A 12,364-nucleotide genomic window follows, 5' to 3' on the forward strand; every position below is an offset into this window, starting at 1 on the left:
GCAATAGTCTTTCATGCTGGTCCAGAAGTATGTCTGAGGAAGTTTAGCAGGCTATGAAAGAAGGTATGTACAAAGATCTTCCATTATCATGTTCTCAAAGAGTGGAATCCACAAAGCTTCGAACGTCTTCTGTTTTTCCGCAAATTCTTTTCTAAATTGTGTAAATTCTGATTAATCGTATATCTTATTGACACCAATTGCTGCAATGGTCAAGAGGAAAAATGATGGTGTAACCGAGAGAGAGAAGAAGAAAAAAATTGGCAAGAATTGTACAACGAGGAAGAAGATGACGAAATTAGCAGTTTGTTTGAGATCAGCTGGAGGTCTGCAGAGCACGAGCACGAGACTGTGTGATATATCTGGGTCTTCCTGTAACAGTTTTCCCCGTAAGCGGGTCGTGGACCTCGTGTCCACCTCCCTGCTGTGCGTGAACCTGCACCAGTTGCGTCGCGAGGCTGGCGTCGAGCTGACGCCAGTCACGTTTGGATCGTCCTCGAGGTAGTTTCTCTCTCTGGAGACGACGATCCACACGCCTCCTTCTATCGCCGTGTACCGTCATGTGATCCGGGGTCAAAGGTTGCCAGTGTTCAAACGTACATCCTGCCTACGTGTGATTCAATTCGTTCGAGTGTGTGTGTGGATACTTGCTTGTTAAGACGAGGAAACGGATGAGGGAGGGAGAATGTATCAGAAGGACAACGGGGATTACGAACAGGTTAGCTCAGAGAGAGAGATGATTCCAGAATTTTTGCAACAGTAGGAATGGGTGTTGGTACAGTGTTCTAGTCGTTCCACGTCAGATTTTCTAATTATAATCTTCTGCCGAATACTTCTCAGTGAGTGTGATTGCAGATTATGCCATGTTGTTTAGCCTGGGTGTATGGAACTGGAGATAGGAGGATGAATGAGTGTTGAATTTTTGGTGGACGAGTTGGTGAGGCACGGGGAAGAGGACGGTAAAGTAATTTCGTTGGAATGCGGTTGATTGATGGATACTATCAGAGGTTCCGTTCTTTCTTAGCGTAGATACGATTGTGTTCGCCGTTGTGATTTGCGTTAACCCTTGAACGACATGTGCTGGGACTAAACGGACCCACGGTGAAGTTTCGTTTCATTTTATTATGTTTCTGTAGTTTTTTCTCTCTGAAACTATGGTATTATCGTGAATTTATTATTGCCAGTGAGGAGAAAAAAGTATAAACGACGTATAAATGAATAATATTTATTCTGTGTTCGAAACAAGATATGCATACGTTTTTTTCTTCTACTGCACGTATAATACAGTTGGTGGAAGAAATATAGCAAGATCGTAAATTCAAGTATGCTGTGTAGCGGCACCGATTTATGCAGGGACATCCTGGGTCGCATGCGACATATTATGCTTTTCTATTAAGACTAAATCAGATCTAAACTTCACGCGGTACTGACTGACATTTTCGATTCTTATCTTCTCAGATTTTGTTCGATTTGCTTGTCGATATTTTTCCTTATAGTACTTCTTCCGTCAATTATACGTATGTGCTCTTGACATTTGGTACTTCTTTCTTTGCATTTATTATCAGTTAAAAATACTTATAGGTCTTGCTCGCTGTTATATTGGTTACCGAAGACAAACTGTGTCAGACAAACGAGATAAAGTGTCATTGCGACCACGAGTACACACGACCGGGTCCCGGCAGGTCCGTAATCGGTTAATAAGTACCTCGCGAGGTGTTGAACGTTTCTCACATAGCGATGCCTTTTTGTGCACCTTGAAAATTGATACTCGGTGTCGCGGTGCTGACAGTGTAATTTTTATTGATCACAGGCCTATAGAATTTTTCCGTGAAAGAGATTTGTGTCTTAACCTTGGAAGGAAGTAGATTTGAAGTCCGCAAAATCTCAAGCTTCAAGGGTGAAAGGTTGAAATGAAGTTTGGAGGATCAATGGCTTATCGGGGTCATTTCAGAATCTTAAGCTCTAACGTTGCAGTCGTCAAATCATTCTAGGAGGTACATATATCTAAAGAATTTCCAATTCAATTGGAACTTAATCTGAGGTATTCAGAATTTCAAAAGACCAGCAAAATCACTTGAGAAACATTTCTAAGGAAATTTCCGATGAAAGAAAGATACGACGAGATTTAGAAGACTGTCAGTGGTATCAAGAGGTATCACAAGACTTGTTTCATTATGATTGCAAGATAGTCAGCTAGATAAACGTCAGAAATGACGGTGCAGGTAGTAATTGTACCGGCGTTGTTCATTACGTAAACGTGTCATCTTGTTGTTGTCTAGATTATCCGCGGTTCAGTCCATCGATAGCGGGTTGAAATTCCGTAACCGTATTAGATACCTTCCAAGTACACCGAGCCCTGGCCTCCAGTCGTTCGCGCCAGATTTATCCGTCGCCGCTTTTGTACGAGCCCTAACCGCCAACCGAGCACACCTGTTGCTGCTTTTCTTTTTTCTTTTTTCTTTTTTCCCTCGCTCTTCAGACCCTACAATGACCGAGATCTGACCGATTATGCGTCAAGAGGAATTAGTATCGCGAGCCTCTGGATGGCTGTGATCGAATGTGCTTTGTTCCCAAGGCTCAGCGGGCACTCCAGAAGAAGAGGAAGTGTTAAGAGATCGTCTGTATGAGTGGTAGGGTGGAATGTTTTCTAGCTATATCGAGTATGATTCTTCTTCTACAGATTATTTCTGTTTTAGAGCTGCTGTGAGTGTGTGTATGATCAATTAGCTGCAGTTAAGACCACACAGCGACCCTGACTCGTCTTCAGCGAGACATTGAAACTGTGGACCTTGGCATTAAGGCGTCTAGTTTAGATAAAGTTCGTCGGAATTATTGCCAGTCAGGGAAATGAATGTCTACGATTCGTTGTATATTATCCTGCGGACAATTTGCCCTTCGTTCTAATTTTAGAGGATTTTTTTTTGTATCACAGAGATATGCTAATTCGCTGAAAATACTTTCTGGTCTCTTCAGACGGATTCTCTCCTCGATTACCACTAATTTTAGCTAAGCGTTCGCATAGTTCCCGTGTGACCGCAGACCGTAACAGACGCTCAGGTGATAAATCGCGCCATTTTGAATCATGTAAAATGATCTCTATTGAGTCTGTGCCGTGGTAGAAGAGTTCTTTGCACCGCGATAGAATTTCGTTCCACGGAGAAACCTATATTTTCCCCGACGTTGAAGGCTCTAGATATAGGCTGCTAGGTAAATTGTGTGTGATAGAACGCGGCAGGAAATCCTCTGGGCGTCACACGGCTATTATCTATCGATTTCACGGCTCTTTTGTGGAGGCAGACTGCCTCTGACTCGCTTTTTAATTAAGTTGCCACGATGTGAATGCTATTTAACACCAGTGTGAGAAAATTAAAGTAGTCTAATATCATTTGAACATCCAATGATTAATCGTTCACTAGATATAATGTTGAAATGTTAATTTAACAACCGGTTGGGATATTTCGAGTGTTCCTGAGTTTTTACTTTCTAAAGACACCAATGTAAAAAAACCAAAAAAATTGTATCCGTGAATTTTTTTACATTTCTTTTTTTTAGCGAGTCGTGGTAATAGATTAAGTTCAGAAACATCTTTTGTATTTAGTGCGAGTATGGAAAAAGGTTCCATTAACGTATCTAATTAGCGAACGTGAACAAACGACACGTGCGCCAGCTCGAAGGATTACGTAACATGAGTGGCGTTGCAAAACGAGCGCGTTTGCAAGCAGGAAGCCATCCGGTTGACCGGTTGGCCAAGGTACAAGCAAAAATACCTGCTCTTGACAATGATTGAGACCACACAGAGTGGCTCTGCCTTCCGTTCACAGCGACACCAACGACCCCCAAGAGCAAAAAGTCATCGAAAGAATTAGAAATAGAGGAAAGAACTGTTGAAGAAGAACCAGAGAGTCGCCCCACGCGCTTTGGTACCCCCACCAAACGATCATGCGAAGAAAAAAAGAACTAGGAAGCTGATCTGTGAATCAAATTAGCCAGTGATGGCTTCGAACCATACCTCATCACTTTCAGACTTCCTCAAAATTATGAAACAAGTACTGGAGGTAAATGGAACATTTCTAACGAAAGAATTCTATAAAATTCCGCGAAATCTATACACAGATGATTTTGTAGATCCCCTATGGAACGTTTTTGATAAAGGCACAGGCGGAGAGATCACAGGGTATCTCGGTAGCGGTGGAGGGAGTAGAGGCAACGTTCTCTCATATTTGAGCGACAAACAAATCAGTCTCGTCGTGACTATCGCGCGTGCGATCCACGCTCTCTTCGCTCACCAGAGTTCCTCGCTAAGCGGATTGTACACGCGCAGAAGCACCTGCGTCGTCTTCAACCTCAGCATGCTGATTTCAACGAGCACATGACACTTTTTCCCTGAAGAAGTACTGTACGCAGCTGTCTGTGACCCCCTTTTTGTCTAAAGAATCAAAGAAAGAGAGGAATTCAAAGACGTTGTGATGGTATGTTAAACACTCAGAGAGTGTTCACTGGTGGTACGTTCAGGAAGAAGCTTCAAAGGAAGCTTTTGAACCTGTATTAGCCGTTGTTTTCTACCCTTTGATTTTTTGCAGTTTACAGTGTTAAGGCGCCACGAGATGCGACCTTTCGATCATTTTCTTATCTATCTTGTGCAAATACATACCATTTGAAGTGTTTGTTCAGTGTGTGAAGGATTGTTCTAAGGATTCTGAGGGCAATATAGGACAAAGAGCGGAAGAATTATTTTTGAAATCTCCTTGGATCATCGTATTCATAATGCTGGCACGCTGGCCGACTGGCTTATATTATTACCGCATTATTTTCTGCGTCAAGTTCTCGAGCACCACGCGCGACCGTGAAAAAGCTAATATAATAGAGGCAGCCTGGTGGTACTTGGCGGCACGTGACCCGCCTTTTACATACATTAACGCACCAGAAAGATTCGATCGTCTTAATGAACATGTGGCGTGTTTGTATTCCTGGTTAGGGAGTTCCTTTTAATTTATACAACCTACTTTTGTGACTCAAGGGCTCAAGTATTCCAATTAGTATCAGAACTTGATGATAATTGGTTCTAAGAGCACACGTATAGCTAGTTTCATGTTTAACATTGAATTGTACATGAATTTAATTGCCCAACTGTGATGTATCTTTGTATTCCGCATGTAATATCTCATATGGTGATCTGCAGGGGCAAATATATGTATCTGGATGGAATTATTAATTGATCAGGGCTGCGGGGATCATGATCCCTTTTTAGCATGGCGTTGTTAAGTTCATTCTTGCCTGTGAACTTTGAACTATACGACTTGACGGCTATTATAATGTCAGGCTCGTATTAATTTAGCGTTGGCGGATGTTTATAACACGTTTGGCGTGGCTCAACGGCGCCGTGGTGTATTTTTCACCATTTTATTGCATATGGAGTTTTTAAATAGAGTACTCTGGCCATTCGTCTACGGCTTACGCAACTCGTGCACGCAAATGCAACCTGTTTTTTGTATCATGTGACGATAAATCCTATCGTTGATAACCTCGTGGTTCGTAGACGTTGTTTGAAATCATCGACTTGCCTTTAATCTGCGATAATGTAATTACGTTTTACAGTGGTATTGGTGTATCACAGTCTGGCTCGAAAAGATGGTAATAGTTCGTGTGATTGATTCATGAATTTCCGTCTTAAATTTTTCTAAATCATTTTTTATGATCTGTTTGAATTGTTAATACCTGTGATGTCGACGTCATTCGTGGAACACTCCAACTCTTGTACCATTTAATTTCTAAGACATTTTTTATTTCTTGCGATAATTGTTGCTTTTTTATTTAAATGATCATTAATACTTACCTTGATGTTTCCAGGGTTCCGGATATTTAAAGCGTGCGAATACTGAACGCCTCCATGAAATATTTAATCAGGTAAATGATTCAGTTACAGTCGGTTCTCTTATGATAATTCAAGTCTTATCAAGCTCAGTAGAAACCGTGTTCGATCCAGTTTGATTATATCATTGAGATAAGACGTAATATGTTACTGTAACATGTTACCTAATAAAATATAATATTCTATGGTAATTGCAGTACGCTTCACAAGAGAAGAATGGCGAGAGGTTCATGACCCCGGCTGACTTCGTCAGAACATACCTTGGACTCTACACGAATCCAGATTACAATCCTGATTCCGTCAATTTGCTCGCTGGTATCGTTGATACCAGTAAAGATGGGTCTGCATTAAATCTGTTTCAACTTAATGGATTAATTAAATTGAGCAGTAAATCTAAAGATTGCACTCTTTTGCAGACTCATATCATTTGCCGAGTTCCAAGCGTTCGAAGGGCTGCTCTGTGTACCAGATGCCCTGTACAAGACAGCCTTCCAGCTGTTCGACACTAATGGAAATGGAATGGTTGCATTTGGTGCGTACAGAATTCTCGTGGAAATCTTCAATTAATTAACAAAGAAGTTTCTAACTACTATTTACTTTTTAGACGAGTTCGCTGAGGTGATGCGTAAGACAGAGCTTCACCTGAGAATGCCCTTTAACATGGACAGCAGTTTCATTAAACTCTATTTTGGGAAAGATAAGAAGAGGCTGATCAGCTATGCAGAATTCAGTCAGTTCCTGCATGTAAGTCTTTGAGAGAGAAGCTTCCTGCTTTTTGGATTACTCTGATCATTTGTTTCAGGATTTCCATGAAGAGTACGCTACAGAGGCGTTCAAGAAATTTGACAAGGATGGTCAGGGCTTCATTTCAGCGTTAGACTTCCAGGATATCATGCTCAGCATCAAGAGTCACTTGCTGACCAAGGACGTGAAGGACAACTTGGTTGCTGTGCGTCATCATTTCAGTTCTCTCTTATTCTACACGCTTCAATTGTTAATTATTAATTAATCTATGGTAATTGCAGGCAGCCAGCACCGGGCACAGTGGACGGAAAGTCAGTTTCCCCTATTTCATGGCGTTTAATTCCCTCTTGAACAACATGGAGCTCATTAAACGTATTTACCTGAACGCGACGAATGGTCATAGATACGAAGAGGTCACCAAAGGTATTTATAAGAATTATAGAAGGAACATTTGAAGTAATGCAAAGAAATGATTAATTTATAATGATTTCAGAGAGGTTCCTTCATTCGGCACAAATGATGTCTCAGATTACACCGCTGGAGGTGGACATCCTGTTCCAGTTATGCGATCTCCAACACCAAACAATGTGAGTATTTTCAATCAAAAGAGTAAGAAATCCTCTTTGGCAACCTGTTAATCAGAATAATCAGAAAAAAGGTCACGTGGAAAAAAAAAACTGCGAGCATTATAATCTTCTTCCACGCTGATCTGGTCAACGAAAAGCAAAAGAGAATGAATATGTATCTAGTATATAATAAGATGCTATCGTTGCACCAGCAAGCAAACATCGTCATCATCCAGAAATGTCGAGTGTCTCTCTCTTGGCAAAGGAAGGATGGAGACTACTGTCCCTGCCGAGTGAAAATCATTTTTTAAATTCGCCTAAAAGCTTTCCACATTATCGACGAACGCTGATCGAAGTTCCCATTGATTGAATGTATTTGTTTACGTGTTTACGCTGCCTGGATCAGGTCTACGGAAGATGACGAGGCAGATTCGCGGCTTGGGTGCGTCTTTGTATTACAAGAATAATCATCACGTGCTATTTACAATTTCTTCAAGTGCATAAACGTTGGTCCTGTGCGAAAGCAATGGGAACTCTCTTGTGAAAGATAAAAATACGATGAATTTAGAAAAAAAGAATTTGTTGATTTTTCTTCTTTTTTTGTCTTAACAGAATATTATTTTCTAAATTTCAAAGGATTATTGTCTTTCAGAGAGAAGATTCCCATTTCTTTTGCCAATGTATATTTGTACGTACGTAAGATCGATAATATACACGTAATCATATTGTCTCACCTACTTTCTTCAGCTATCTATCTTAGGACGATGGTATTTGCAGTATATTTGCACATCGTGTAGGCACTAACGATATACATATGTGTAATGATATGACAGACTTAAGGACGTGTTTGAGGAACTCTCTCGTATTGGCAGGATGTATTCTTAGTATTCATGCTCATGAAGCAGCGCCATCGACGTTGTTTGTAAAACCTATATGTGTAACCTAATCTAGAGAGTTTGTTTCTTTTTTTTTTTTTTAATATCTTTTTCCTCCTTTTTCCCAGAATATTTTTTTAAAACGCTTTATCCTCGCCGTAAAATTGAATTCATGCGTTGAGAATAGATTTTCTCGGATTTCAGAAAAATCGTGTACAATGACCTCGTGGCTATCACCCCGGAGCAGTATTTCAAACAGATCACGAAGCGTTTGGCCGAGATCAAGGCGGTGTCTGTAAGTGTAGCGACAGAAAATCCCTTAGATGCCATCAGAATTATTTCACAGCTAGTTTTCTTGTGTTTCAGAGCCCGGACGAACGTGGAGTGATCGTTCAGATTCTGGAGAGCGGATATAGATTCGTCTTGGGATCCATAGGAGGAGGTACGTTCGTTGATTATTATCATTCACCCCCTCTTTGCAGCCACGAAGACTCTGGGACTCCATATTAGCTAGAAAGAAAATAAGAATCATTAGAAAACATTGGAGTGGAGTGAAAAAGGTGGTAAAAAGAAGTGAAGGTAAAGACTAGATAAATAATGTTTTGCATTTAGCGGTGGGTGCCACGGCAGTGTACCCAATTGACCTGGTGAAGACTAGGATGCAGAATCAGAGGACAGGCTCTTTGGTCGGTGAGCTGATGTACAGGAACAGCTTTGACTGCTTGAAAAAGGTTGGAATCGAAAAGTCTCGCCACGACACATTGCCTGCATTGTTAATCATGAAGTTGGTGTCCTGCGTTTGACAGGTGATCCGGCACGAGGGTTTCTTCGGTCTGTACAGAGGTCTGGTGCCTCAGCTGATGGGCGTGGCGCCTGAAAAGGCCATCAAGCTGACCGTTAACGACTTTGTCAGAGATAAGTTCATGGATAAAAATGGCAATCTGCCTCTATACGGGGAAATTATGTCCGGCGCCTGTGTAAGTGATCCGTGAACGTCATTTTCGTGTTCTCCGACCTTTAACACCTACTCACGTTCGTTGCATTTATCACAATTTTAATTCTCTGCATTTTTCAGGCTGGAGGTTCTCAAGTGATATTTACCAATCCTCTGGAAATCGTCAAGATTCGGTTACAGGTGGCTGGAGAAATTGCTGGTGGTTCTAAAGTCAGAGCTTGGACCGTAGTTAAAGAATTAGGCATTTTTGGTCTATATAAAGTTAGTGTTTTGTCATTAGGATAATTTCAATTTTTGGTAAAAATAAAATCAAACCTCTATGATTATTTTCTAGGGTGCGCGGGCCTGCTTCTTAAGGGATGTTCCCTTTAGTGCAATCTACTTTCCCATGTATGCTCATACGAAAGCAAGATTAGCCGATGAAGGAGGTTACAATACTCCTTTGTCGCTTTTAGTATCCGGTGCTCTTGCTGGTGTACCTGCAGCAGCGCTGGTCACTCCTGCAGACGTAATAAAGACAAGATTACAAGTACAGTTCATCCCCAATAACCTTTCTTATTCAACACAATTTTCTTCATTTTATTAATTATTAATTTGATTTTAAGGTTGTAGCAAGACGCGGTCAGACAACGTACAACGGATTGCTGGACTGTGCGAAGAAAATCTATAAGGAAGAGGGACCCAGGGCGTTCTGGAAAGGAGCTACAGGTATAAAATTCTATGTCGTGATTATCTTTCACCTGGGAACGTAAAAGTAGACGAATTTTCGTAGCACATATTTTGGTCGCTACATTTATTTTAAGTTATACATTGAGAAAGTTAGTAATACATTTTTGGTTTGGTCGATTGCATGCGCGGGGGTTGGCCCTGCTGCATCTATTGACTATTCTTTCTCCCCAATATGACCTGGCGACTTACTTCTAAGTGAGTACTTCTATTTGCCTCTGCCTGTCAGTTGATCGTGACCGTTTATCTTTTTTTTGCTCTTAGCCATTCTTTCTCGTTTTTTTTCTTAATATTTGTTTTTCTCACCACTGTTTGTTTAATCTAGGTTCATTGTTTTGTTATGCAGAGTGGTTTCGCTGACAAAAGCATTTTTTCATACACAGCACGTAACTTCTGTTCTCTGTCTCACCATGTTATCTGTTGATTTATGATACTAATCATGATCGTTGTCGATTCTAGTCCTAGGATGGAGATTTTCTCGAGTTTTTATCAATGTTCAGTCCAAGGCTCTGTGTCCATTCATAGAAAGGTCATAACACGTTCATATATTCACATATATATTTTTTGGATTCAAATCTTTATTTAGACAAAGAGTATGAACCAGTGTGTGAAAATAACTTAATAATTAATAGAATTTTATTTACTCGTTGCTTCTACTTTGCAGCACGAGTATTTAGATCATCGCCCCAGTTTGGCGTCACGCTGTTCACCTATGAAGTCCTGCAGAGGCTGTTCGTGGTTGACTTCGGAGGCTCGTAAGTATACAATTATAAACATTTACTTCACTACGATTTACCTCATTCTCATTCTATTGCCGGAATTTATTTCATCCATTTCAAAAAAATCATTTGGAACTGTTTATTTTTTTGGTAAGTAGCTCCAGCTGGCTTACTCTTATCTAATTTCAAAATCTCTCACGAAAATCACCAACTACTATATGCACGTTGAATATTTTTTCGATAAACGAAGCATGGAATATTGTCTAATATTCGAAAATGTGTCTTCCAGTCGACCTACCGGGTCGGAGCAAAAGGTTCCAACTACAGGGGCAGCCCACGAGATCCGCTCAACGAACCCAGATCACATAGGAGGTTACCAGATAGCTCTACCAATCTTCACAGGCATCGAGACAAAGTTTGGTCTCTGTTTACCGAGGTTTCAAGCAGTTAGCACCGGAAAGTAACGTCGTCAGTCGGCTTCAGCTAGACCAGTAAGCTTGTAGCGACCCCTGTCATCCTCAGAATTGCGTAATGAGTCGCTGAATATTGAAAAGTGTCCTAATAAGAGCGAGGAACGAGCTCCACAGAACCACGAACAGAGCGAATATAAGAACGTGTCGTCGTCGATCGACCACAGGACCTAGAATTTATGGAGTCAACGGTAGGGTGCCTCAGGAGACGAAGAGGAAGCTTTCTGGATAAAGTAGAGACCGAAGAGTAATATATCTTAGGGAAATTAAGGAATTGGAGGTCTAAGATGCACGAGAATCGAACCTAGAAGAGCCAAAGATGATTCCAAATTGATCGTTCTACTCTGTTTGATGCAAAGAATCAAAGGATAGATGTTAGAAGTATGGTAGGGACTGTCAGTGGTTCTTCAAGGTAGCTTGATTGGCGTGCATCTGGAGAAAAAGATAAAAGGACAGCGTCAACGCGCACAACCACTCGGTGATGGCCTCTTCACCGAGATCGAGCTAGCAGGGAATCGTGGATAAATCATACACAGGGTTTAGACGAGTTAAAACACAGACGGTTTAGCCTAAAGACATTATCGAAGCACGAGAACAGTCCCTTTACGCTTATGTGTGGAGCTCGAATGGATTGGCGATGCGAAGAAGCAGAAGAGGTAGTTGTTATCTTCTTTGTACACTTTCTTTTTCCACGATTCATCCTTTGCACTGGGTTCTGTGTGGTCGATAAAATTCCTCCAATTATTAGCGTAGCAATAATGTATTTCTTCTTCGATATCCCTTTGCTTATTCAGAATTTTGGCATGAACATGACGAATAAAAATTATGGTTGATTGGAAATAGGAGTGCAAAGGGTGAAATTGTGTATATATTTAAACAAAAAATGTTCAGTCCAGCCTTGTTCAGCAAGAGAAAGAACCGATTCGCGCTTTAAGCTTTGCTTAAACGCCTTCTTGGCCGCCATGTTACTTTTTCTACTTTTTATATATGTGAATGGAAAACATGCTTGTCCTTAAGCGAGGAGTTCACGCTATTTTTGTAGGATTTCCGTTCGAGTGGAGAGGAAGTAGAAGCTCCACGAGACGGTTTCCGTTTCTTTTGATCCTTGAGGGGAGATTTTGGTCGAAACGAGCATACTTTTTAAATTTTTTTTTCAAAAAACCAAAGAAGGTATGAATATTAAAACTTTTTTAATTATGTTTGTTAACATTTCTAGTACTTACAATCTGGGTGATTGTATTTTTGTTTATGAAAAAAATTGAGTTTTTATCAGCTTTCTTAATCCAATACAAAAATTAATTTTGGAAGCGTTTATCGGTATATCTTGTACCTCTGGAAATTGTGAAAAAAAGGAATTTTTATTTTTTGGGTCAGAATTTCTCCTCAAATTCGCTTTTAGAACTTTTTGCAAAACCTAAGGCAGACCACAACGGATCGACCTGT

At 40.6% G+C, this 12,364-nt stretch overlaps 1 protein-coding gene across 5 annotated transcripts in view; it reads left to right on the forward strand.

The window, feature by feature from the left end:
* Positions 1-12,048, forward strand: part of LOC108575649 (calcium-binding mitochondrial carrier protein Aralar1) — a 17,110-nt gene extending 5,062 nt beyond the window's left edge. The window contains exons 1-17 of one of the 5 annotated variants that reach the window (XM_017938491.1): positions 486-715; positions 5,845-5,901; positions 6,064-6,206; positions 6,283-6,398; positions 6,471-6,610; positions 6,669-6,815; positions 6,892-7,033; positions 7,104-7,197; positions 8,256-8,346; positions 8,418-8,493; positions 8,664-8,782; positions 8,858-9,028; positions 9,127-9,267; positions 9,341-9,535; positions 9,612-9,714; positions 10,397-10,487; positions 10,741-12,048. In XM_017938491.1, the coding sequence (XP_017793980.1) occupies positions 683-715; positions 5,845-5,901; positions 6,064-6,206; positions 6,283-6,398; positions 6,471-6,610; positions 6,669-6,815; positions 6,892-7,033; positions 7,104-7,197; positions 8,256-8,346; positions 8,418-8,493; positions 8,664-8,782; positions 8,858-9,028; positions 9,127-9,267; positions 9,341-9,535; positions 9,612-9,714; positions 10,397-10,487; positions 10,741-10,915 (2,034 nt within the window). In that variant the 5' untranslated portion in view covers positions 486-682 and the 3' untranslated portion in view covers positions 10,916-12,048. Of the gene's footprint in view, positions 1-485; positions 716-4,223; positions 4,467-5,844; positions 5,902-6,063; positions 6,207-6,282; positions 6,399-6,470; positions 6,611-6,668; positions 6,816-6,891; positions 7,034-7,103; positions 7,198-8,255; positions 8,347-8,417; positions 8,494-8,663; positions 8,783-8,857; positions 9,029-9,126; positions 9,268-9,340; positions 9,536-9,611; positions 9,715-10,396; positions 10,488-10,740 lie in introns of those variants that run through there. The other 4 variants (XM_017938493.1, XM_017938494.1, XM_017938490.1 and 1 more) reach the window with 4 other exon arrangements.
* Positions 12,049-12,364: the final 316 nt, after the last annotated feature.

Source organism: Habropoda laboriosa, unplaced genomic scaffold, assembly GCF_001263275.1.
Source record: "Habropoda laboriosa isolate 0110345459 unplaced genomic scaffold, ASM126327v1 scaffold295, whole genome shotgun sequence".
NCBI classification, from domain to species: domain Eukaryota; kingdom Metazoa; phylum Arthropoda; class Insecta; order Hymenoptera; family Apidae; genus Habropoda; species Habropoda laboriosa.